Source organism: Anolis sagrei, chromosome Y (genome assembly GCF_037176765.1).
Source record: "Anolis sagrei isolate rAnoSag1 chromosome Y, rAnoSag1.mat, whole genome shotgun sequence".
Lineage (NCBI taxonomy): Eukaryota > Metazoa > Chordata > Lepidosauria > Squamata > Dactyloidae > Anolis > Anolis sagrei.
The window spans coordinates 71,980,208-72,007,150 of record NC_090035.1 but is presented as its reverse complement, the minus strand read 5'-3'; the positions used below and the strand labels follow the sequence as shown (position 1 = coordinate 72,007,150).

At 40.0% G+C, this 26,943-nt stretch overlaps 2 protein-coding genes across 2 annotated transcripts; both read left to right on the top strand.

Annotated features, from left to right (window-relative positions):
- The first annotated feature begins 2,961 nt into the window (after positions 1 to 2,961).
- Positions 2,962 to 13,685, top strand: LOC137095400 (cytochrome P450 2G1-like). Its single transcript, XM_067462026.1, has 9 exons — positions 2,962 to 3,169; positions 4,686 to 4,848; positions 4,930 to 5,079; positions 6,620 to 6,780; positions 7,782 to 7,955; positions 8,119 to 8,260; positions 8,793 to 8,980; positions 10,312 to 10,453; positions 12,000 to 13,685. Exons 1-9 carry the CDS (start codon positions 2,993 to 2,995, stop codon positions 12,179 to 12,181), a joined length of 1,479 nt encoding a protein of 492 aa, XP_067318127.1. The 5' UTR covers positions 2,962 to 2,992; the 3' UTR covers positions 12,182 to 13,685.
- A 2,711-nt stretch (positions 13,686 to 16,396) lies between these two features.
- On the top strand, positions 16,397 to 24,947 carry LOC132780086 (cytochrome P450 2G1-like). Its single transcript, XM_067462266.1, has 9 exons — positions 16,397 to 16,758; positions 17,264 to 17,426; positions 17,510 to 17,659; positions 18,220 to 18,380; positions 20,076 to 20,252; positions 21,526 to 21,667; positions 22,432 to 22,619; positions 23,160 to 23,301; positions 24,766 to 24,947. The coding sequence occupies exons 1-9, from the start codon at positions 16,408 to 16,410 to the stop codon at positions 24,945 to 24,947; spliced, it is 1,656 nt and encodes a 551-aa protein (XP_067318367.1). The 5' UTR covers positions 16,397 to 16,407.
- The last annotated feature ends 1,996 nt before the right edge of the window (positions 24,948 to 26,943 follow it).

Sequence of the window (26,943 nt, the reverse complement as noted above, 5' to 3'; positions counted from 1 at the left end):
GTTATTAACCTTGGAAACCATATTAGCTCTTTCTATAGGGCAAGATGGTACATGAAATAAGCAAGTAAGTAAATAAATGTTATACCACTTTGGTTTTTTTTAATAGCATTGATACTCCTTTTTCATTCTCCTGATCATCTGTAATTCACCTTACATGTTGCTACTTTACTAGTTGGAATTTTGACCATCATTGACAACTGATAACTTTCACTAATAACTGATCCTTGTCTATTATGAGTCCTATATTCATTGGTTGTCTGCATAGCAGGATTTAGAGGTCACGGGGCGGGGGGGGGGGGCGGGGGCAGAACAATCAGGTTGTGTTACATACCTTGGATACAGCAGAAAGTTGCATAACAACATATTTGACTGAAAATACCCTTGAAGTGTTCGATGTATCAACAACTTAGAATGGGATTTGGATACTTTCCCATGTGAATGCTATTGTGTCTCAACGCAATGCAGTGCAGCACATCTATACTAAGATCCAGTAAAGGCTTTAAAAGAATATAAATCTTGATTAGCAGAGTTGTAATGTAATCTAGGGTTACATTATGGTGGGTCTTCATTCCTAAGATTCATGAAAGCAAATCCTTTTATTTTTATTTTGCAAATCTATATCTTTTCCTCTAGACCTAATTGTCACAGTTCTTGATGTGACAAGGAATAGCTGAGTGAATTTGACTTACATCTCACAGGAAAAGCATTCAACATATTTGCTTCTAAACCATTACATCCTACCAAAGAAACCCACAATTGATAAAATATGTGGAACTGAATGAGAGTGGATACATGACCACAAAATCTTCACCTTGGAGTTTGCTGGTTCAGTTACCTTCTTTTTTGTCATCTGCCTTTTCTCTCTTGTTATTCTGCCAGCTATAATGAAACTATCACGCGAGGGGAGTCCTCCTTAGGGACCCAATCCCCTGCCTTTGTTTGGGAATTTCCACAGATCGAGTAATCAGAAACCATAAACTCTCTCCTCGAAACATTCTGGACATTTCATAAATAGCATTATATCTTAGGAGACCATCAGGATTCACTGAGGCAATGGACTGTCTTCTTATTCCCCCTTCATCTCCATTCCTTCTCTTGCACAGACCTTTGTGCATTTATCAGTTATCTTGGAATGACCCCAATTTAGCAATAGATATTTTGGACACATTACTCCAACTCAAAAATATTTCCCTTGTTGTTTAGACTTCAAACATGTATTATTACTGCCTTTGTACATTTCTGGCAATTTAGATGGGTTTAATAATACGGTACAACCCTCCAGCAAAGGATCGCTGCCTTGTCGCGGCGCTAGAGCTTGAGCACTTCAATGATGCCAAGAGTGAAACCGTGAAGGGATACCCTAGATGGGATGGTCATGGCAGAGAAGTCAGACCAAATGTAATCCCTGGGGAAGGTAATGGCAACCCACCCATATAGGAAGGACCATAAGGAAGGCTGAGCGAAGAAAGATAGATGCTTTTGAACTGTGGTGTTGGAGGAAAATTCTGAGAGTGGACCACGAGAAGATCCAATCCAACTGCTCATTAGAGGGAAGGATATTAGAGGCGAAGATGAAGTACTTAGCCACATAATGAGAAGACAGGAAAGCTTGGAGAAGACAATGATACTGGGGAAAATGGAAGGAAAAAGAAAGAGGGGCTGACCAAGGGCAAGATGGATGAATGGCATCCTTGAAAATACTGGCTTGATTCTGAAGGAGCTGGAGGTGGTGATGGCCAACAGGGAGCTCTGTCATGGGCTGGTCCGTGAGGCCATGAAGAGTCGGAAGCAACTAAATGAATAAACAACAATAATACTTCCATACATTCTACCAGGTTTTCTGGAACCAAGATTACATCATATGCATAGGCTTTGAATTTGAACATTTGTTTCTTTACCTTAATATTATTTCATTTCAGATGGCTCTCAGTGGTACTTCTGCCATCAGAATAAACATTAGGAGGTAAGTGATTATTCTCCATTTGTAATAGGCTATAATTCTCCATTTGTAATAGGCTGCTGTGATACCATCTGGTCCAGGTACTTTGCCAGCCTTTGTTCTTGTTATTGCAGCTTATACCTGATGCATTATTGCATCAGGTATAAGCTGAGGCCAGATGTGTGTATTTATGTCTATTTCTTTATATATAGTATCAACAGTTACAAAACAAAAGGATTCACCCTGTTCTCTAAGACATGAACCTTGTCTGAAACTTAAAGAAGGACTGGCTCCCACAACGCTTTCAGTGCTTCTTTGAGGGGAGCCACCAAATCATCCCCATTGCAATTCTCCCTCCCAGGCATTCAAAGTATGTGAAAATATGACAATGAAATCAATGGATATTTGATTTTGGAAAGCTGTACATTTTCTCAAACTGTGGTTCTCAACAACTGCACAGGTTTTATTGTGCCAATAACAACAAAAGATTGAAGGAACCTTCTGAGTACTTTTTAAATTCCTGCAACTGTTAGCAAATGGTCAGGATTCCCAATTTCAATCTTGGGTGGGAAACCTTTTAAATCCCACACAGCCAGACTTTGCCATTAATGTCTCCTTGTTTTTGTCAGAGGTTTATCATCTTATGAGAATTTTAAAGCTAATTAAAATGGGTAATTTGCCTAAGACATCTTAGAATGTCTGCTGCAGTACAAACATTAAAACACATATACCTTCTGGACAAAATATCCACAACACTGATTTATGAGGAAAGAAATTGTTCCAAAATCTTAGAGTTGGAAGAGACCACAAGAGCTATTCATTTCATGTCCAATCCCTTGCTGTAAAGGAATAAACAATATTTTTTCCTGGTTCCACAGGTTAATGGTCAATATGGTTGGTTTCTGTCTTCTCTTACTGCTGACTTGGTCTCAGCAGTTATGAAACACAGAAGGCGGTGCCCGACCAACCTCAATAAAATACTAGAAAGCCCCAGCTCAATGAGGCCGGTGTTTATACTGTGCCAAAAGAGAAGGACAGTTGACAACCTGCACCATGGAATGGGCTACTACACTCATTCTCCTAATTTTCATCATTTCTTGCTATCTGCTCATATCATCTAGGAAGAAACAATTGCACAAAGGGAGACTTCCTCCGGGACCCACTCCCTTGCCCCTGATAGGAAATTTCCTGCAGATCAAGCCAGCCGAAACCTTAAAATCTCTTCTCAATGTATGGACTTTTTTTGGACTCTATGAGACCTTTTATGGGGGGAAAAGACATTTATGTTTAATGATCAGAAAGGATTAGTTGTGGAAAGCAGTATGTCTGGAACAGTGGTAGCTATCTTTATCCTCTTTATCTTTATCTTTACTTTTTTCTCTTATAACCATGCAATTTTCTATTGCATGGTTATAATCTGTAACAAATAAGAAATGAGAAAAATTACTTTCCAAGGGGAACCCTAAACTTTTATTTATTTATTTGACTTGTATACCACTACTCCCAATTTGGCTCGAAGCGATTTACAGCAGTAGATTAAAACAATACAATTAACTTTAAAATACAATAAAACAAGAACAGACATAGTCCCGATTTATTCACTATATATATATATATATATATATATATATATATTCTAGATATTCTTGCATATATATATCTCTGGACAAAATGCTATCTTCCCTCCCCTCTGTCTCGTAGTGCATTGTTTATGGTAAGACTCACATCTATGCTAAAGAACACCACACAGTGCAAATACTATTGTTTGTCTGGATTAGTTTCTGAGATTTGTTAATTGTTATGGCTCCACTCTATAGAAAGCTGGAATTTATAGTTTGGTGAGGGACTTAGAATTATTTGCTAGAATTCGATAGTGATTATGATTTAATTGATATGGTACAGTGCTTTAGTTTTACAAGGTCTTTTGCCTCCTCTGCAAATGAGTGCTGGTGTCTCACTAAACTCCCATGAGTCCATAGCATTGAGTCATTGCAGTTAAAGTGGTGTCAAACTGGATCAGTTCTACAGTGCAGATGACCACATGTTCAGGAGAGAATACTAGAGAACTCTTAGGCCAATTCTTGACCTGGTTCCATCTTTCTTCAACTTCTTGCATTCTATTTTCATTACATTTTGAATCTTTAAGGTCAAGAATTATATTATGAATAAGTCTAGAGATCAGGTCATAAGAAACAGAATACAAATGTTATACAGTATGTAAATTTAGAAGACTTGTCTCCAAAAGGATTAATATGTGAAAAAAATCCTTGTAGTGGTGGTGAGAATTGTAACTGTTGTGTTTGTGTATAAAAAAAATGTTTAAAAACTCTTAGGCCAATTCTACACTGCCATATAAAATCCAGATTTATCTACATTAACTGAATGACATTGCAGAATAGACTTATGTAATCCAGTTCAAAGAAGATAATTTGGATTATCTGCTTTGATAACCTGGATTATATTGTAGTATAGAAGAAGCCTTAGAGCGCATCTGTACCACAGAACTCATACATCACTTCAACTGGGATGGCTCGAGCATGTGGAACCAAATGTTCGTCCCATTGGATCACTACTCTGAATAAGTGCTTGTTTTAAAAACTGTACACCGCATCAAGATTCAGCATACAATGAAGTGTGCTACTTGACCCCAAATGATGGAGAGTCATCTACTTCAAAGGTCACTGTTAAAACATATTTGTCTACCAAAAAATTTTTGCTAGATGTGAAAGGTTGATTTCCCCTACAGCTACGTGAGAAATATGGCCCTGTTTTCACCATCTATTTTGGGACACGTCCAGTTCTGGTCTTATGTGGACATAAAGCTGTGAAGGAGGCCCTGATAGACAAGGCAGAAGAGTTCAGTGGAAGGACTACCATGCCTTCAATGGTGCCTACCTTCCAAGGATATGGTGAGGCATCACAATTACATTTACAATAATGATTCATTCTTGTTTCTGCTTGCCATGTCATTTATCTCTTTTTGCGTTTAGGAGTGGCTTTTTCCAATGGAAAACGCTGGAAGGAACTGCGCCGGTTCTCCCTCACAGTCTTGAGGAGTTTTGGAATGGGGAAAAAGTCTATTGAAGAGCGAATCCAAGAGGAGGCCCAATTCCTGGTGGAGGAATTTTGCAAGACAAAGAGTAAGAAATAGGCATGGTCAGGTACCGTTGGAATCTTAGGAATAATGTTGGAAAAATTATCTTTTTGAAGCGATTTCAAAGTTTTTTAAAAAACTGGAAGTCTCTTTACCCTTCTAAAGCTTTTTCCGCAATTTTTGTTATGACTCATGAAGTGAATTGGAAATTATTCCTGCTTCTGGTCTCTGGCCTTGGCTGAAGCCAGAGAAGCCAGTTTTAAATTAGAGAAGGAAGGAATTTCCTGGCCTCAGCTCAAGCCAGAGAAGTCAGTTTTAAAGCCAGAGAAGCCAGTTTAAAAGGAAGAAATTTCTCTCACTTGCTTTTCCCCATTTCTGGAGTAAAACAACTACTTTCAAAGTAAAGACCACCAAATGAAACAGGAAGTAACATTTTCAAACCATTAGCAAAAGGATTCAGAAATCTTGGATGTTTCAAAAAGTTTTTAACATTTTTTTCTGTGAAAATTTAGAATTGAACCACCAGTGCCCCATACATCCGAAAAATAGTTTTAAACATTTTTTGGGGTTGTAGTTTTTTTCAGTCTATATGGCCATGTTCTAGAGGCATTCTTCCTGACGTTTCGCCTGCATCTATGGCAAGCATCCTCAGAGGTTGTGAGGTCTGTTGGAACTAGGAAAATTAGGTTTATATATCTATGGGACAAATAACTCTTGTCTGTTGGAGCTAGGTGTGAATGTTTCAACTGACCACCTTGATTAGCATTTGATGGCCTGGCAATTTTTCCTCTTGGTGGATCTTTGTCTTTACTCTTGTGGCTTGTTCTCGGACTTGCAGCTCTTCTGATGTCTGAGGTGGAGTATTCATTGGCCTGTAAAGTCTAATTTAGGTGGTTCAGTTCATCAAGAGAGGAGATTCATCCACTCTGGTTTAAAACAGCTTCTCTGGCTTGAAAGAGGCCAGGAACCAGAAGCGGGGGAAAACAGAATCATTTCCGACTCACATACTGCTTCGTAACAGAAATGCCGGAAAAAGCTTCGAAGGGGCAAAGGGACTTCCGGTTTCCATATAGGTGATATTTCCAAATGCTGTATTTCTTATTCTAATCAACATTAAGTGAAATTTGAACATAATTATAGATTTTATGATGCAGTTTCATTTTTTACTCATTTAATTATCTGTGTCCATCAAAGTCTATTGATGGAGTCTGAATTTTGCAAAACTGTCTTGACACAGTTTTCAAGTATTTCCAGCAGATGATGTAGTATTTTTTTGTAACCACTAAATTAGCAATTAAGAGTCATATTCAGTTTTTTTTAAAGATTTGAAACTTTGTAACTAAAATAAAAATGATTTAATTAAGTCTATATAAAATATAGAATGAATAATACTATTTTAATTATTTTGGGCTATGATTAGTTTAAAAGAATGTTTCAACTCACCCTCCCCAATTTCATTTCTAGTTATGGGCCTGACTACAGCTCCCATTGTATGCTAATTTAGTGGACATAGTGTGCATTTGGTCCTGTTCTTGGTACCAGAAAGATCATCTGTGGACTGATTCTTCATTCTCTTTGCCTTGCAGAAAATCCTTTCGATCCTACCTTCTTCTTCAGCCGTGCATTCTCCAACATCATTTGCTCTATTGCTTTTGGGAACCGTTTTGACTATGAGGACAAAGAATTCCAGGCCCTTATGGTGATGGTACATAAATTCTTCCGGGAAATGAGCACCTCCTGGGCCCAGGTACTCCTTTTGCAGAACTCCCCTGAGTTCTTCCTCTTCTTTTCTCAGGTACCTAGATGTTCATCTCACAGAGGGCCATAGACAGATTTTTTTTTCTTCTTTTTTTGGGGGGGGGGGCAGGAAGTTGTTGAAATTTGTCTTAGAGAACCATGAAGAGTAGTTCCACAACAAAATAATTTAAATAGTATGGTTCATTCTGTATTTTATATAGACTTAATTAAATCAATTTAATTTTTCTACTTCTTATAGACTTAGCATGGGAATTTGGTTGAACAATTTAAACTCATGAGTAAACCAGTTTTTTAAAAATCTGAAATTTGGGGGGGGGGGGTTGAACCCCTACCATTTCCCCGCTCCCCCAGCTACAGCTCTGACAATCCTCGTGCTCTTGTCATCCCAACACCTATCCAGGTGCTCTTCCTCTTCTTGCGCTTTCCATGAGGATAATATTTCTCTCTTTTCACATTAGTGTTCTTTCTCTTTCCCCTATTTTCTCCTCCTACACTCCACCCACAATATTTTTCTTTCTCACTGCTCCATTTCCTGTCCATACCAGCTATTTTGTTGCTCATTCTTGTCCCCTGTTCATTTTGCCAAAGCCTTCCACAAAACCTCACAACCTCTGAGGATGCTTGCCACAGATGAGACTAGGGAAAAGGTGACTAAGGAAAGAGCATTGCCTTTTAACCCAGTGGGAAGGAGCCAAGCCAGTGTCATGTAATGGTGCTCAGAGGGCTCCATCCACAAAGATTAGCAAGGGGCCAAAAGTCCCGAATGCTAAGGTGACATATTTGCAAATAATATTTGCGGTCACAGTAACCCAGCCACTAAACCTGGGAGGCTCACATATTTTTGAAATCAGTGGGATGTATTTGCTTCATCCTATCCATAACAAAATTGTGGTCTTGGATGATTCCTTTGTTACTAGCAGCAGAAATCCTGTTGATGCTTAGATGGAATACAACATCTATCGGTTCAGTATGGTTTCTCTCCTTGTGCAGTTCTATGACATCTATTCCAACTACCTGGATTACATTCCGGGAATCTACAGTAAGATCTATGATGCCATGGACATGAAGCTCTTCATTGCCAAGAAAATCAAGAAGAATCAAGAAACCTTTGACTCCAATTTCCCACGTGACTATATTGATTGCTTTCTCATCCAGATGGAAAAGGTACCTTGTTGGTGCATGAAGGTAGCAGGTATCTGCATAAACTGTTAATAATTCTCACTAGGGAAATGTGATAAGAAATCTTTAATCTATCCTACTTGCTTCCAATAGAAATGCGATAAGAGTTGGAATTGTCTCATGATGTCTTGTTCTTTCCTGCCTTCAGCAAAAAGACAATCCAGGTAGTGAATTTATTATGAAGAACTTGGAGCTCAGCATTCTTAATCTGATCCTCGGAGGAACAGAGACAGGAGGTTCCACCTTGAGATATGGCTTCCTGCTTCTTATGAAATATCCTGAAGTGCAAGGTGTTGTTGTTGTTGCTGCTGCTGCTGCTAGTATCATTAACAGTTAGGCCAAAGTGGCAGATCGAACTTTACAGATGCAAATAATATGCTCTTGCTAAGAATCTTTAATATTTCTATGGTCAACATCTGGTCAAATTCTCTGGTCAAATTTCACTCTAATTTTCACTTCCACATAATCTTTTCAGAATGGTCAGCCCTGTATCTATATCTTCTCCATCAATAATAATAATAATAATAATAATAATAATAATAATAATAAATCTTTATTTATACCCTGCCACCATCTCCCCAAAGGGGAATCAGAGATGATTGAAGAGGTGCAAGGTATGAGGAAAACTAGTACATGATGCTCTCTCTATGAGAGGAAGCCTCAACCAGGGCATGCAGGTTATTGCTTGGGATGAGATGTCCGTCTTCCTGCAATGAATAGTAAGGGACTTCATGTTCCCCTTTAGTCTCATTGGAAATAGAATCTCAGTTCCCTTTGAAAGTCAGAAACCCAAGGAGTTAATTATCCTCATATCATTAACAGAAAAAGTGCATGAGGAAATTGATCGAGTGATTGGCCGTAATAGTATCCCAAACACTGGAGATCGGCGACAAATGCCATATACAGATGCCGTGATCCATGAAGTGCAAAGATACAGTGATGTCATTCCCATGAATGTGGCCCACATGGTCACTTGTGACACTGAATTCAGAGGATATCATATCCCTCAGGTACAGTAAAGGGGCAACAAGGATATGAGTAATTGAAGGTATTCATGGGACATTCCACTGTGATTCTATCCCACCTATAGGAATATCTCCTCATTTCAACTACTATACTGCAGATGAGTCATGATGGTATAAGTCCAGTCTATGAACCCATCATACACTGTTTAAAATATTGGAAACAGTATAGGATGGGTTCAGAGATATATAACAAAATTTATTGGATATTCTGTTATAATGATGCAATGATAACCCACCTCTTTAGTGTCCCAGTGACCCTTATTTCTATATTGGGGAGGGAGAAGAAGGGTTGCATTTTCATCCCATCACTCCCTTCTAGAAATCCGGAGGGGGGTTTTGTTTTCGTTCTGGTAAGATTTGATCCATTGATGCCAATGGGGAAACTTTAGAGGCTCATTCCGCCATCATTTTTAGGCCTATCAGCATAAAACTTGCCTCACTTTTAGGCCAAAGTTCTGACTGCAAGCCTGCCAGGTTTCAAAACGTTTCACAAATCCACTGATTTTTGATTTTTTTTAATTTACCATATATTTTTTTAAAAAAACCCCACAAGAGAGAGTTTTAGGAATTGAAGTCCCAAGTGCATGTCACAAGAGGGTAGGAGAACGGACACAAACTAGGCTTCTGAAACACAGAGAGATTGAAATCTCAGCTGCCATGATACCCAGGAAGGAACACAGAGGCTCCTTCAGTGCCTGCACCACACAAAGTGCTGCTGGGAAAGCAAGTTCCCATTTGCCTCAAGCAGGCACAGGGGGGGGGGGGCTTTGGGAAGGGATGGAGTAGGTTGCTGGGGGAGAAAGGAGGAGCAACCGCATGCTTGATTTGCAAGGCTGCGAACACACCGCCTCTTCTTCAGGTAGAGTGCTGCTCATCCCCATTAGCCCCCCATTATCCAAAAAGATCTGGCTGCTGTGATCTGTATCAGCTAAGGCTTTGGCTGTCCCCTGTCAGGCTTGTTTTGGGGGATTCAGCAGTCAAATACCCCGAATCCAGTAGACAAAAACGATCTCGTACATACCCCTAGCTGGATGCACATTAGCTCTACCTAGACATAGTTACTTCTTGAGCCTATATTCCACTTGCATAGCAATAACAAATCTCTAGAGGTTACAATCACTAGTTCTAGGTGATACAACTAAGAAGAAACACTTTGGTAAGTTTTAGAAGAAAGAACAACAGATCCCATATTGGGTGCATTTACACAGAAGAATTCATGCAGTTTGACATAAGTCAATGCAATGGAATCATGAGAGTTGTACTTTTACAATTGGTGTCAAACTCCATTCTGAACTCCTAACTCTTTCCTTTCCCAGGGGATGATGGTCTTCCCATTGCTGAGCACTGTCTTGCATGACCCTACAATGTTTAAATACCCCGATGCTTTCAACCCAGAGAACTTCTTGGATGAGTATGGATGCTTCAAGACAAATGATGCCTTTGTGCCTTTTTCCTCAGGTAGATTCATTTTTCATTAGGCGATCCCTCGTTGGCCGAGTAGGATAGTCTTCCAGGATCAATATTCTGGTGGGTCCGTAGGTAGAAATCTACTAAAAACTCCAATATTCAGTTTTGTTAGTTGATTTACTTGATATCCCATGCTTGCTTTTGGGCTTGCTACTGTGGTCTCTTATTTTCCCACAGCAAACATGCACAATAATGTAGGGGTTAAGAGCTTTGTCATGTACTCTCTGGATTACATTTCACTAGGATATGGAGAGGAGGAGGGTTAGATATTGAAAGATTACTTGTTGAGAACTATTTCGTATTTGGACTCCCCTAGTCCATGCCAGCCCAATCGTTTGACTACACAGCCCACCCCCCTTTTTGAACCCTAGTTGGCTGTTGTAAATTAATGTGGGTGTTTGTTTAGATTCCATGTTATTATATAATTTTTTTTACTACGTGTTGCTTAATTTATTTATGTTAGGTTTAACTTATTGATGTTAGGCCTTAATTTGATGTTAGGTTTTAATGTTATTTTCATATGGGGGTTTCTCTGAGATTTTATGTTAGTATTTGTTTTACGAAGGCATTGAATGTTTGCCATTATTATGTTGGAATCCACCCTGAGTCCCCTCGGAGAGATAGGGCAGAATACAAATAAAGTCTATCATCATCATCATCATCATAATCATCATCATATTTCATAATTGCATAGCCTTTGTTGCCCATTTAATCCTCTTCCATGGACAAGTATTATTCATGGACTGCAGAGTTTGGAGAGAATTTCTTGCAGAGAAAAGAAAATTGCTAAAATTTCTCATTGCTCCCTTCAAACCCAACTGAGTGAAGAATTGCATCAAAATCTGTATCATCAAGATTGGCAAATTTAGAAATGATCTTGACTGCCTTATTTAGAGACACCAGACTCAGGTTTCCCAAAATGAACAATTGGGCCATCCAAATATCCATAACAAGGTGGCAGAAATGATTATTCCAAATGATTAAGATCAGCTACAAACCACTAGCAAGTTGGATATGAAAGAAATCTTTGCAGACAATGAGATTGCTGGTTGGAGGGAAAACACCACATAAAGCCAGAAATGCCATGAACAAGGCAACAGGATGCGAAATTACTATTTTGGTTGCATCTTAGGAGGCATCTGATTAGATAGCCTACGCGTCTGTCTTTAGTAAAAGAAAAGATTTCCCCTCACATTAAGTCTAGTCATGTCCATCTCTGGGGGGAGTGGTATTAATTTCCATTTCTAAGCCAAAGAGCTGGTGTTGTTTGTAGATCCTCCAAGGTTATGTGGCCAGCATGATTGCATGTAGCGCCGTTACCTTCCCACAAAAGTGGTGTCCAGTGATCTACTCACATTTGCATGTTTTCAAAATGCTAGATAGGCAGGAGCTGAGGCTAACAGTGGGCGCTCACTCCACTTCCCAGATTCAAACCACCAACTTTTTGATCAGCAAGTTCAGCAGCTCAGCCGTTTAACCCACTGCATCACTGGGGCCAGCCTTTACTTCCTGATAAATGATCGTATTTTTCTTTCAGGGAAACGGATTTGTCTGGGTGAATCCTTAGCCCGCATGGAGCTTTTCCTCTTCTTCACCACCATCCTGCAGAATTTCCAATTGAAGTCTCTTGTGCCCCCCGAAAATATTGACCTCACTTTTCAAGAAAGTGGCGTTGCCAACATCCCACCCTTTTACCAGCTCTCCGTCATCCCACGCTGATCCTGAGGTCCCTTTCTCCTTCAGTCTGGGACTCTTGCAGAAGCTGTCTTGACAGACTCCACAAAGAGAAGGAAGGGCACTTCCTATGTTTTCTGACTCATAAACAGAAAACATTAAAGAAAAATAAGTAGATGACTTCAGGATTTATCTCTCTTTTTATGATTGTTGTCCTGAGATAATATTAATTTCCTTTCTGGGCAAGAGGGATGCTTTTGACTCATTTTGACTATTTCTTGGAGAAGCATGAGAGGGTGAAACCTCTTGAGTTAGGGGTGTGCAATTCGGCTAAACCTCATGCTGTTTTTGGTATCCGGATTTTGTTGGCCCCCTGATCCATTTTTTCGGGAGCCTCCCAAATCTTGGCATACAAAATTCTGTTTTTTGATCTGGCAGCCAAAAGATTTGTTTTTGCTGCAGGAAGATCTGGCCCATCGACAGCAATGCTGGGACTTCCTAAGCTCCCTTTTCTCTCATTTTTTCCTCCTCATATCCTTCAACTAGAACTGGGTTTAAGGCATCAGATTTAAGAAACCATCATTTCTGGGATCCTTTCTCGTTATATCCTGGGTTTAAGGTATCAGACATAAGAAACATCATTGCTGGGATCCTTTTTACTTCTTCAATAACACCTGGGTTTAAGACATCAGACTTAAGAAACCACTTTTCTTTAGAATAGTGATTAGTATCTATTTGTGTATTTTTGTTTTTTGTCTTTTATTCTTGATGTGGTCAGTGGGCTAATCAATAAACCAATCTATATCTATGGCTTAGGAGAGACTATTTTGCTCAGATCTACAGACGTCAGTAGACCTCTTGTCATCCTTTTCCACAGCCAAAGAAATGTCTAATTCCTGTGTTGAGATTTGTAGGTAGACTTCAGCAGTCTAAGTAAAATTACAGGCAATGCAAAGAGGTGTTTTCTATGCTTCTTTGAGGAAAACCTTTATTCTAAGGGCCACAATAGCAAGCAAAAGCTCTTGAGAAAGGGGAAGGGTTCCAAGGCATGATGGGGTTCAACCAGGAACCATCCATTTGACTTTGCGAGGACATATAAAATAAGTAAGGCAGTAAGCATATACATAAAATTTAGTGCCACATTGTCAGTTTTGTATGAAATGCAGGATATTTCTTTTTTTAAAAGTCCTCTGACCCTCAGTAATCCAGTTTACATGTTTCTCATTTAGGGTGGAGGTGGTTAAGTTACTTTACTAGTTGGGTTTTTGACCTTCATTGACAACGATGATCTTCACAGATAATCTCTATTTAGGCAGATTCTTTTTTGTCTGGAGTTTTGTATTCATGCCATGTCTGCTTTGCAAGATTTAGAGGCTGTGGAAAAAAACCCAGCAGAATCCGGTTGTGTGACATGCCTCAGATAGAGGAGACGCTTGTACAATAACACATTCTCAGAAGAATGAAAATAACCCAGAATTAAGTGCCATAGGTTATTTTACCAGGATTTTTGAAAAGGTTTCTTTGAAGTTACATTCTTACTGATAAAATTTCTGATGCTGTTTTACTAAGTACAGCTGTCCCCAAGTTACAAACATCTGAGTAATATATAACTCTTAGTTGCAAGAGGAAATCACACAAAAAGAAGTGAGAGGAAATCTACTCCCAGGAAGGGAGGTTCACTCCTGCAACAGGTATTATGGGGAGAAGGTGCCTCCACTGAAGTTTTATCACCAATCTTTGTTTTCATGACAACACAAAAATTTCATAACCCAATTGTCATTGGGATAGAAAACAAAGCGAAAACAGCATTAGAATTTCCTTTCTAGGATATCGCAGCATTCAGATGCTGTTTTTGTATCTCTGTGACTCGATCTGCCATGTAATACAGTTTGAAACTGCATTATATGGTCAGTATAGAACAGTGGTTCTCAAACTGGGTTCCCAGATGTTTTGGCCTACAACTCCCAGAAATCCAAACAACAGGAATTTCTGGGAGTTCTAGGCCAAAACACCTGGGGACCCACAGGTTGAGAACCACTGATATAGTCCCTGTGATGTGGTTTAACTACCTTGAAGTGCAGGTTTCATGGTGCCAACAGTAGCACTAGCAACAACAACAACAGCAACAGCAACAGACTTCTGCATGCTCTTTTAATTCCTACAAATATTCCCAAATAGCCAGTAACTCCAAAGTTCAATCCTGTTTGGGAAATTGTTGAATACCTGTTTTAATCCCTGTTTCAACTGTGAACTGCTCTGACTTCCCTTCAGGATTGAGAAGGGAGGTATACAAATGCCGCAAATAAATAAATAAATAAATAAATAAATAAATAAATAAACCCCATAGTCAGACTTTGCCATTAAGTGTCTCCTTGTTCTTGTTTGAGGTTTCATTGTCCTATGAAAATTATGATGTGCTCTTTAAAAAATTGGCAAGCATCACTGTTTTTGAAGAGGTCTAAAATCAGATGATTGTTCTCAAAAGAACTAGATGTTCACCTCCTTTTCAATGGCATGGTACACCAAAAAAATTACAACCTGTTTGGGGTTCCACGCTACTCATATAAGGTACCATCCCCATGCTTGGTATTAATTAGTTATGGGGTTGACTGCTATGTAAGAACTTACTTTTGCTGGGAAATGTTATCCTTGGATATTGACCTTGGAAGCCACCTTAGGTCCTACTCAAGGAAAAGGGGGCATATAAAATAAGTAAGTAAATAATACATCTTGTACCACATTGTTAAGATATTCCTTTTACAGTTTCCTGGCCCTCAGTAATTCACCTTACATGTTACTCACTTTGAGGTGTTGCCGTTACTTTACTAGTTGGATTTTTAAACTTCTCTGATAATACCATGTAACACGATTTTGATTCTAGATTATAAATGTCATTGTCTAATTGGCTTTATTGTTTAAAAAAACATGGAGAAGGTTTATTAAACTGCAAAAAACTTTGTTTTTGTGGGACATTCTGCAACACATTTTGCTATAGTTTTTTAAATGAATATCTTAGTGTCTCAACCAATTCAACATAGTTTATGGCAGCCACAAAAATGAAGTTTCTGGAGTGTAATGACTACTTTCAAAGCCAATATTGCACAATGAAACAGGAGATAACCCTTTAAAACCAGGAACAGAACATTTTCCAAATTTTGTTTCATAGTGTAACTGATGACCTTCACTGATAACAGGTGTTGGTTTGTCAGGAGTCCAGTATTCATTGCTTGTCTGCATAGGATTTAGAGGTGGTTTTGGCAGCACAAACAGATTTTATTACATGCCTGAGATACAAGACAATGTCATATGACAACACATTTCAAATAATATTGAATTATGTGCCATGGCTTATGATTTTAAGAACTGCTGGGTTTCATACATCTTTCTTTGAAGCTACATACAGATGAGGGATAAGTTCCCAGACTTATCAGCAAAGCTAGATAATGGTAAACCTCACTGAAATGAAAGACTCCTTGCCGAAGAATACTATATTCTGCTGGAGGACCTAGAAAATGCCTAGAGATGAAATATTCTGTCAGGAGTGTCTCACCAGATGGTTTTTTTCCCCCCCATGTGAATGCTGCTATGTCACCAACACAATGCAATCCAACAAGTCTAGACTGAGATCCAATAAAGGCTCTGATATATAAGTCAGTACTAGCAAAGTTATAGTGGTACCTATGTTTACACTGTAGCCTGGGATCTTCATTCTGAAGATCTAAAGAAATGATGAACTGCTAATCTATATGTTCTTCAGAGCAAATAGTCACTGTACTATTAAGACCTGGGCAGAATTTGCTTCTTTCTCAATACATTTGTCTTGGTGTAATAATTATTACATCTTGCTGAAGCTGATGATGAATCCAATCTTGTTAAAGTATGATGAACCGGAATAAGAGGGCATATGTGCCCAAAAATGCAGGCACCATGAAGTTGACTGGTTCAGCTACCTTATTGTCAACATGGTTAGATCCCAGCTATTCATATTGTTGACTTGTGCACAGAGGCGGCCCTAGGTAATTTTCAATGGTAAGGAAACAGTATCCCCCCCCCCAACTTTTGGCGCCCCTCCCCCCCCCCCCCCCACCAATCATATATTTTCTGTTCGTTGTGGGAGTTCTGTGTGCCCTATTTGGTTCAATTCCATCATTGGTGGAGTTCAGAATGCTCTTTGATTGTAGGTGAACTATACATCCCAATAACTACAACTTGCATATGTCAAGGTCTATTTTCCCCCAAGAGCACCCCTGGAAAAATAAACTATACAGCAAATGCTTACTTTGCGTAATACGTTGAGCCGCCCCTGCTTGTGCAACAAGTCTGTTCAATTATGTAATGCAGAAGGCAGTGCTCAGACAGCCTTAAGAAAAGACTGTCGAACCCCAGCCAGATGTCCACACTCTGCTGAAAGAGAAGGACAGTTGACAGTGATAACCCATGCCATGGAATGGGTTGGTACAATCGTCCTTCTCCTTCTTGTATATTTTTCTTGCTATCTGCTCATATCATCTAAGAGGAAACTATGGCACAAGGGGAGACTTCCTCCGGGACCCACTCCTCTGCCCCTGATTGGGAACTTCCTGCAGATCAAAGCATCCCAAACCTTAAAATCTCTTCTCAAGGTATGGCTTTTTCTTTCTTTCTTTTGGTCTCTTATGGAAAAAGGAGACCTGATTAAAAAGGAGTGGTTTCAGAAAGAAGTGAATTTGTTAAACAGAAAGAGATGTAAGAACAATTACAAATGTGTATATTACAGCTGTAAGGAAGATCAGAAGTCATCTTCTATATCATTTTCTTTACTTTCTTGCTTCTTCTTCTTCTTCTACTACTCTCGCTCTCTCTCCCTCTTTCTATATATATGGAATAAACAAAGTTGATATAAATCTCCACTTAAGATGCCTGCTGAATTCAACCTGGACATTTTGGTTCTAATGGCAAATATAACGAAAAGGTTAAGATTCACAAAGACTCTGAGTTGTCTCCTTAAGTCTTCTTTCATCATCATCGGTTCTCCTGACACCTTTATGAGATAGTTGTAGTTGTGCAGAACTACATTTCTGCATTTCTTAGAAAACCTCACAAAATATCAGCATTGTGAGAGATATTGATGGATATTTTCCCCTACAGCTGCAGGAAAAATATGGCCCTGTTTTCACAGTCTATTTTGGATCACATCCGGTTCTGGTCTTATGTGGACATCAAGCTGTGAAGGAGGCCCTGATAGACAAAGCAGAAGAGTTCAGCGGAAGGTCTACCTTGCCTGTACTTGAGCAGACCTTCCAAGGATATGGTGAGGCACCCTAGCAACCTTGGCAACAATTGATCCCACTTTTTCTTCTGCTTCACTTGTCATTTCTTTTCTGTGTCCCTCAGGGGTGATCTTTTCCAATGGAAACCGCTGGAAGCAACTGCGCCGCTTCTCCCTCACCATCTTGAAGAGTTTTGGAATGGGGAAAAAGTCTATTGAGGAACGAATCCAAGAGGAAGCCCAATTCCTGCTGGAGGAATTGCGGAAGACGAAGGGTAAGAGAGGTGCCAGACAGGTTGAACTTATTATGATGAGTAAAAGTACCAAAATCTTTAAAGCAAGAAGAATGACAACATCTCACTTGGCCTGACAATTAGGCCCTCATAATATGGAGATTTGTGTTGTGAGGGACAGCAGGGGAATCTGTAGGGCATGGGTGGAAATCATGGGGCACCAGGGCAAATCTGTCACCCAGCACCCTGCATTGCCTGCATTGGCCACTTGACCATCACTCTCTGCAAAAAAATTCCTTTCTGGCATGTTCCTGCGCTGTCCTCAATATTTTCTACATGAACACAGGTAGTCTGCTGTATTCCCCCTTGCAGAACACTTTGCCAATGCAACCATTATGAAACCCCACCGGAAGCAGCTGTGCATAATGTGATAAGATCTGGTACAATTTGTCCTATGTTAGTGAAGTGTTCTATGATGGGGATTTCCTCCCATGTGGTGAGTTCCTTAGCAGACACGGTGTGTGTTTGTGTGGTATTTTTGGCACCAGAAGGACCTTCTGTAGACTGATTCGTCATTCATTCTCTTCACTGTTGTGCTACAGAAAAGCCTTTTGATCCAACACACCTCTTCAGCCGTGCGTTGTCTAATATTGTTTGCTCCATTGTTTTTGGGGATCGTTTTGACTATGAAGACAAGGAATTCCAGGCTCTCATGGAGATGCTTTGCAACAACTTTCGGGAGATTAGCACAGCCTGGTCTCAGGTACTCCAAAGCTCCTCCTCTTAAAGTTATGCTCCATTTAAAATTGCTTAGAAAACAGTAAGTCTTAATCACTATCCTCATTTTCTTCTCCTCCCTGTTTGAACAAAATCTTTACTCCAAGATGCACAATAGCAAGTAAAAGCTCCTAGGAAAGGCATGCTTTTCATGGATTCCATGCTTTTCTTCATATCTTTTGAACTTCTGCTTTCCTATCACAGGTTTCTTGTTTTTCTACTTTCACTCTTCTCTTGTCACAACAACCCAGTTAGTAGAAGTGTGCAAAATTACAGACATTGTTTCGGATTTTGGACAATTTTGGCAAGTCAGTGAAACAACCTGCCAAAATATAATGTGGGAAGGGCCCTCCAAAGCATTTATGAATTTAAACAGAAGCCTCCAAATCTTTTGTATATATGGGAAAATTTGTTGATTCACACTTTTAAAAAAATGCTGCCGGCCTGGATGGGGACTGGTTGGCATGATCGACACATACATCTGCACACAAATTTTTCCTTGTCAGCCAATCAGAAGAAAAAAGCAGATCATGTGGCTATCTGCAAAGGTCATTTAGAAATGCTTGGGTGGAAGTCCTCTATTTTCTGTGAGTGGTGTGGTGTTGGAAGGGGAATATTTCCTTAGCTCTGTTCAATTTCTTTCTGCCTATAGTGCCTGTTTAGGAGTGCTACTCTGGCTACTAGCCTTTTGAGAATTCTTTTTTTCTGACATCTTTTATTTTCCAAATTCTTCTAGGGAGGTGTGAATAGTTGTTCATTTTTGGGGGGGGGGAGTTCTTCCCTTCTCCTCCAAATCAATCAATAAATCATACACTGTTATGCAGTGTAGCCAGGAAGGAGCTTTGAGAATCATCCCTCCCATAATCATACTTTATAATACAGTGTAGCTAGGCACATCCATTATTTTGAGTTGTATCTTGGAATCACCAACTACACCTTTTCACCACAAAGCCTCTACGTGTCTCTTTTGGACAATTTGAAATGATATAATCAGAATGGGGTTGCCTTTGCTTTCCTCTGAGACTGAGAGACTGTGTTTTGCTGAAGTCAACTTAAAGTCATTATGAAACTTGGCAGGAATGATACCCTGTTCATGTTGTCTCATTGTGCAGAAATTCAAGTAGACACCTCGTTGTTTTTTAAAAAATAAAATTTCTTTGTAAGACTGAAACATTCTAAAACTTGGCGGGCTTACAGTTGGAAATATGTTCTACAAGTGTGGTAAGTTTCATCCTGATAACCATAAAAATGATAGAAAAAAATGCCTTGCAAGTTTTCCCGTTTGTGCTAGTGCAACCAAATCTTACTGACACAATCACAAAATTTCAAACTTCAAACTCTGAATAGAAACACCCCCTCCGAATCTTCCCAAAGCGGGTCAGGGGCATCTAAAATTCAAAATGAAATAAAATTGATTTCTGCAGAAAACAGCCATCTTGGATATCCCCTTTCCAAAGCAAATTAAAATTGCTGCTGATACTGGGTTGGACTATGAAAAGTAAACCACAATGATTTTTCTCTCCTTGTGCAGTTCTACAACATATATGCCAGCTTCTTGAAATGATACCCTGCTTATGTTGTCTCACTGTACAGAAATTCAAGTAACTATCTCATTTGGTTTTTTTTAATGATTGTTGGGAAATGGCAAGTAATACACCACGATTTTTCTCTCCTTGTGCAGTTCTACAACATATATGCCAGCTTCTTGAAATACTTTCCAGGGCCCCAAACCAAGGTCTATGACTTGCTGGTAGGTGTGAGGGTCTTCATTGGCAAGAGAATCGAGGAGAACCAAAAGACCCTTGATCCCAACTTCCCACGTGACTTTATTGACTGCTTCCTCATCCAGATGGAAAAGGTACCTTTTGTTACATGAAGCTGGTAAGGGTTTACTTTAAGTGTTCTTGGAGAGTTGGACTAACAAATCACTTAAGCCTTCCAAATTGTCACAAACTGGTGCTGAACGAGCCAGAGCTAGAGATTGGCACAAAGCCCTTTACATCTTGAACAGATCTGAGCCCAGAAAACAGGAGAATTTGCACCCCTGGAGATGTCCAAACAAACCTGTAGATTCAGGGCCAGATTCTGAGATTTAGCAAGCCTAGTGATGTATATCTTGAATGATTCCAAAGTGCTCTGAAAGGGAGCAGAAATTTCATTTTGTCCAAAGAACTTCAGTCAGTTGATTGACTGAGACTGGCAATAGGAAGCATAGGAACAGGACAATACCTTTCGGCATAAATGTGCAGTACATAAATGTGAAATACTTTGGCCACATAATGAGATGACAGGAAAGCTTAGAGAAAACAGTGATGCTGGGGAAGATGGAAGGAAAAAGAAAGAGGGGCCGACCAAAGGCAAGATGGATGGATGGTATCCTTGAAGTGACTGGCTTGACTCTAAAGAGCTGGGAGTGATGACGGCGTGGACTGGTCTATGAGGTCACGAAGAGTTGGAAAGGACTGAATGAATAAACAACATAAATGTGTCGGGACTCTTAGATAAGGCCTTTCTATCACTCCTACAACCTTCCCAGGCAAGTATGGTGAGAGAAGCCTCCTCCGTATCTGCTCCCAAGCTTTGGGACTTCATTGATACAAAGTAAAAGTAGCTCTTTGAATATATGTTAATTGTGGCATATATTGTTTGTTTGTTTTTTTTAAAGCAACTTCTATGTAGATGGAGAACTGTCCTGCTGATGATCTGGACCTACTGGATGACACCTCTCTGCCTCCTGTCAGAGAGTAAAGCTATGACATGGCAATAGAGGAGGGATCCTGTATTTGATTGTCATGGCCTCCCAGGCAGAAGGGGTCTGGCAGATACACCATTCTCCTATATCTCAATTTTGGGATATTTTATCTCAAAATGTTATTGTTAATAAATATGGAGCAATTGTGGTTCTAGAATCTTAGGTTAGGTTAAATATCTTTGACTGCCTAAATATCTTTGAATGCCAGGCTGCCTTTTCCCTACTTTGCAACTGAAGCATAGATGGGCAACCAGGTTTTAATAGAAGGGAGCACATGTTTTGACTATTTTCAGTCCAGAACAGATTGCCCTTTCCCATTCAACCTGGTAGTGGTTCTTCTTGGAATCACTCATGATGTCATGTTCTTTTCTGCTTTTAGGAAAAAGACAACCCAGGCAGTGAATTTAACGTCAAGAACTTGGAGCTCACCACACTTAATCTGTTCTATGCTGGAACAGAGACATCCAGTTCAACCCTGAGATATGGGTGCCTGCTTCTTATGAAGTATCCTGAGGTTCAAGGTATTGTTATCACTTACAATTGGCTCACATTTGCAGGTTTAACCTTGGCAGTTTTGAATCTTTATCTCTGTTGGAAGTTGACCATAGAGCCACACTGGAAGACCTAGAGATTCCCAGACAGAACACTTCCCTAGGAATCACTAGGACCTCTGGGGCTATTCTATCAGCTTTATGATCAAATATCACCCTACTTTCCACTTCTTCACACATGTCAGTCAGTCCTCTGCCTCCATCAGTTCTGTATCTCTATGGCTTTAGCCAACCATGGTTTGAAAGTACTTGGGAAAAAGTGAACCTTGATTTGGCCACCTACCGAGCACCATGTATGTAGGTAAACTGTGCTGTAGTCTTCCACCATCTCAAACATTCTCCATCACTCAATTTAGTATTTTATCAATTTATATATGGGATGTTTTTTATTGCACCATTGTCTATAGTAGGATTTCAGCATCCATAGATTTGGGTATCCATGGGATATCTTGGAACCAGGTTTCAGTGGACATTGAGGAACGACTGGATTAAAAAAAAAACTTTAATGACCACAGAGGCATTGCATACCAATAGTGTGCTTGATAGTATAAGAAATAACTAGAACGTTCAGAAATTATCAAAGGGTCTTGTCACACGTGCTGCCAGAATAATTGGGTATTGCCGCAAAATATGGAGATCTTGGAGGTGCCCACTCCGCTATAGCTTCCCTCCTACCTCATCTCCTTTTGAAAGTCAGAAACCCAAGGAGTTAATTCTATACATATGTTTAACAGCAAAAGTGCATGAGGAAATTGATCGAGTGATTGGCCGCAATCGTGTCCCCAACACTGGAGACCGGAGTCAGATGCCATATACGGATGCCGTCATCCATGAAGTACAGAGATGCAGTGATATTTTACCTATGGGTGTGGCCCACATGGTTACTCGTGACACTGAATTCAGAGAATACATTCTCCCTAAGGTACAGTAATGGGGTAACCAGGAAAGAAAGCAGGAGGCCCGGGCAGGTGGTGTCTTGAAACTATGAGCAGCAGTCATCCTACCATAAAATGTTTCACTGGAGAAAAGTAGGATATATGTAGCCTAAGTATGAGAAATATCGGAGCATGGCTAAGATGGCCAAAAATGTTTGTGAGGAAGAACACATGCTTGGAGAGATTGTAGCAGTTTGCTTATTCCTGAGCCTACAGTGAAGGGCTCCACTGAACCTGCTCTTTTTCCTTTTCCCAGGGACACATAGGACTTTAGTGTAGATAGACTAATTCTGGCTTTGGCCTTGAATCCAGAAAAGAAGTGAGGAGGGCTGTCAAATGCAGGCAATCTCAAACATTCTGTCATCTTCTCATGGATTACCTAAATGAAACTTCACAGCCTGCAAAAATGGCTAAGTTCACAGTTTAGGGTTCCATGAGCCAATTGAAGAATGCCATGCAGGAAGTTCTCTTCCGGAACTCAAATTTTGCAGTTTTGAGCTCATTGTTCTTTAATTTTCCTATCCCAGGGGATGGAAGTCTGCCCTGTGCTCAGTAGTGTCTTGCATGACCCCACAATGTTTAAAAGCCCTAATGCTTTCAACCCAGAGAACTTCTTGGATGAGAATGGACGCTTCAAGAAGAATGAGGCCTTTGTGCCATTTTCCGCAGGTAAAAATCTCCTAAATAATCACATTCTTGTTTGTTTGATATCCCATGCTTGCTTTCAGAATTTGTTACTGTGGGTCCCTTTATTCACCAATAGCAAATACACAAAAATGGGCCAGGTTTAAGATCTTTCCCATATACTTTGTGGATTCTATGACATGTTGTTCATTCGTTCAGTCGTCTCCGACTCTTCGTGACCTCATGGACCAGCCCACACCAGAGCTCCCTGTCAGCTGTCACCACCCCCAGCTCCTTCAAGGTCAGCCCAGTCACTTCAAGGATGCCATCCATCCATCTTGCCCTTGGTTGGCCCCTCTTCCTTTTACCTTCCACTTTCCCCAGCATAATTGTCTTCTCCAGGCTTTGCTGTCTCCTCATGATGTGGCCAAAGTACTTCAACTTTGTCTCTAGTATCCTTCCCTCCAATGAGCAGTCGGGCTTTATTTCCTGGAGGATGGACTGGTTGGATCTTCTCGCAGTCCAAGGCACTCTCAGCAGTTTCCTCCAGCACCACAGCTCAAAAGCATCGATCTTCCTTCGCTCAGCCTTCCCTAAGGTCCAGCTCTCTCATCCGTAGGTTACTACAGGGAATACCATGGCTTTGACTAGGCGGATCTTTGTTGCCAGTGTGATGTCTCTACTCTTTACGATTTTATTGAGACTGGACATTTCTCTCCTCCCAAGAGGACATAGAATCATAGAATCAAAGAGTTGGAAGAGACCAGTCCAACCCCCTGCCAAGAAGTAGGAATATTGCATTCAAATCACCCCTGACAGATGTCCATCCAGCCTCTGTCATATTTTTATAGCGTTAGCTGCTCCTTCCATCTGACCCCTTCCTAAATCTCAACTCCTTTCAAACTTACAATTATTGCAGTAGGTCTCCATATTATGGGAGTATATTGAGGACCTTGATATTATGCGGGTTATTTTAGAAATAGATATAAGACAGTATGATTGTTGGTTGTAAGGCAAAGTCCATGAAAAGCCAAGTATGTTATTAACAAGGTAAGAGGACTTTGGGGAAAAGGAACCTATGAGTTTTAGGATTCCTCAAATTAACAATGAGACCGTCCAGAAACCAGTTACAAGGTGGAGATAAGGGAAATATTTTACAAATAGATATAAAACAATGATTTGCTGGTTGGAGTGGAAAGACTATAAAATTTAATTATTATTATTTATTTACAATATTTCTAGCCCACCTTTCTCAACCATACAACGACTCAAGGCGAGTTACGGGTTGACACAATTCGATATCATGCATTCATAAAGTGCAGTTAAAAACAATCAACATAACAATGTAAAACATATATAAAAACCATTAAAAGCCAAAGATGCTGTGGACAAGGTACATGGGGGGAAGTGAGGTGAAACACTCTTTTAGTTGTATCTCACAGGCATCTAATTATAAAATTAAATGTGTCTGTCCTTGCCTCCTGACACATTCTCATATTTTTATTACAGGGAAACGAATCTGTCTGGGAGAAGCACTGGCTCTCATGGAGCTTTTCCTCTTCTTCACCACCATCCTGCAGAATTTCCAACTGAAGCCCCTTGTGCCTCCAGAGGACCTTGACATAACCCCCTGTGAGAGTGGCTTTGCCAACATCCCACCCTTGTATGAGCTCTCCGTCATCCCTCGCTGACCCCAAGACCCCTTTCTCCTTCACCTTGGGATTCTTGCATAGCTGCATTTACAGACTCCACTAGGAGAAGGACGTGCAATTATATTCTGTTCTTTGGCTCCCATGCACAGGATTGTATTTTTTTAAAAGAATAATACATAGCATCCATATCTCACCCTGGGATTAGGTCTTGTTGTAATGGATTCATATTGATATCCCAGCAGGATAACATGGATGCTTTTGATCCATCCCACCATTTCCTATCTGCTCAAAAATTACAAGCGGTGATGCCTTTTTATTTTTATGTATGTCTCTATAGCTATTGTTTATGAAGTGTTTTGGATGCCTTCAGACTATCTAATGTTTAGCCACCTTAATTCCATAACTGCACACTACAAATGATCTCTTGTATCTATGGATTCAACCATCCACAGATTCAAAATATTTAAATTAAATAAAAAGCAAATCTTGACCTTACTATTTGATATAAGGGACATCATTTTACCATGCTATTGAATATAATGGGATGTGAGCATCCATGAGTTTTGATATCCAAAGGAGGTGGATCTGGCAGTTACTAATGATGTCGAGCAATTTAGAACGGCTGTGGATAGTGAGAAAAAAGCGTTTCACCTGGTGAGAAAAAAAGAAGCCAATATTCCAGAATAAATCTCACCAAGTTGAAGCAGAAGCCACAGAGGTATTTATTTCTGTTCCAGCTGGAAAAGGATGATGGCTGCAGTAATCTACTGAATAAACCGCCATGCCCCAGTACAAGAAATTACCTATTATATACAGTTTCCATGTTTGAATTCTCTGCGCCTGCCTCCAGAACCGGCTTTTCTGTGATTGGTCAGAGGACTCCCTGACATCATTGGGCTGGGAGGAGCAGATGGGCGCTGGTGTGTTTCAGCCAATGAGAGCCCAAGGTCCACTTCTGACACCACCTCCCCTCCCAGCCAATAGCAACTATGTAGGTTTGGCAATGGTACAACAAAGAGAAATATTTGTCTAACGGTTGGATTATGGCTGGCCATTCCTGGGCCCATTGATAGAGGATCTGGGTGATTGGCAGTTTCTTCAGCAGATTCCTGCAGCAATTCAAACATGGAAACTGTATAAAATTTGTGATTTCTTGTACTGGGGCATGGCAGTTTCTTCAGCAGATTACTGCAGCCGCCATCCTTTTCCAGCTGGAACAGAAATAAATAACTCAATGAGATTTATTCTGTAATACTGGCTTCTTTTTTCTCACCAGGCTAAACCCACAGTTGGCTTGGATCTCACTGGAGGGGAGAAACCCACAAAGCATTAGAGACTGAGCCTTGAAAAAAAAAGGGGGGGGGGGGTTGTGTGAGAATGGGATTTGTACTTGCACTAAGGTCCACTGACTCTCCCAGCCCATTGCCCCAAATCCCCATTTCTGTGGCAGCAGCTGACAGATAGTTACACTCTCTCCCATGAGAGATCTCCAGTATGATAGTCAAATGTAATGTTCCTGTTGGGGTTCTTCCTTGTACCGGAGATATTTTGTGCAAATGATATATAAATGACATATACAATAAGCAAGGCAGTAAGCACATAAATAAAATATTGTGCCACATTGCCAGTTTTGTAAGAAATGCAGGATATTCCTTTTTTAAGTCCTCTGACCCTCCGCAATCCTGTTTACATGTTACTCATTTAGGGTGGAGGTGCTGAAGTTACTTTACTAGTTGGGTTTTTGACCTTCATCGACAATGATGATTTTCATAAATAATCTATAATTAGGCAGATTCTTTTTTTGTCAGGAGTCTTATATTCATGCCATGTCTGCATAGCAGGATTTAGAGGCTGTGAAAAAAAAACCCAGCAGAATCTGGTTGTGTTACATGCCTCAGACAAAAGAGAAGATTGTACAATAACACATTCTCAGAAGAATGAAAATAACCTTGAATTAAGTGCCTTGGGTTAATTACTAGGTTTAAAACGGTTTCTTTGAAGTTACATTCTTACTGATAAAACGTTCTGATGCTGA

What these genes read in the sequence shown, in the direction of transcription:
- LOC137095400 (XM_067462026.1), top strand. Translation starts at nt 2,993, where the DNA reads ATGGAATGGGCTACTACACTCATTCTCCTAATTTTCATCATTTCTTGC. An exon ending in TTCTCATCCAGATGGAAAAG is followed by an intron (nt 7,956 to 8,118) that starts GTACCTTGTTGG and finishes TCCTGCCTTCAG; the next exon opens with CAAAAAGACAATCCAGGTAG. An exon ending in GAGGATATCATATCCCTCAG is followed by an intron (nt 8,981 to 10,311) that starts GTACAGTAAAGG and finishes TTCCTTTCCCAG; the next exon opens with GGGATGATGGTCTTCCCATT.
- LOC132780086 (XM_067462266.1), top strand. Translation starts at nt 16,408, where the DNA reads ATGCTTACTTTGCGTAATACGTTGAGCCGCCCCTGCTTGTGCAACAAG. An exon ending in GCAGACCTTCCAAGGATATG is followed by an intron (nt 17,427 to 17,509) that starts GTGAGGCACCCT and finishes TGTGTCCCTCAG; the next exon opens with GGGTGATCTTTTCCAATGGA. An exon ending in CTTTGTGCCATTTTCCGCAG is followed by an intron (nt 23,302 to 24,765) that starts GTAAAAATCTCC and finishes TTTTTATTACAG; the next exon opens with GGAAACGAATCTGTCTGGGA.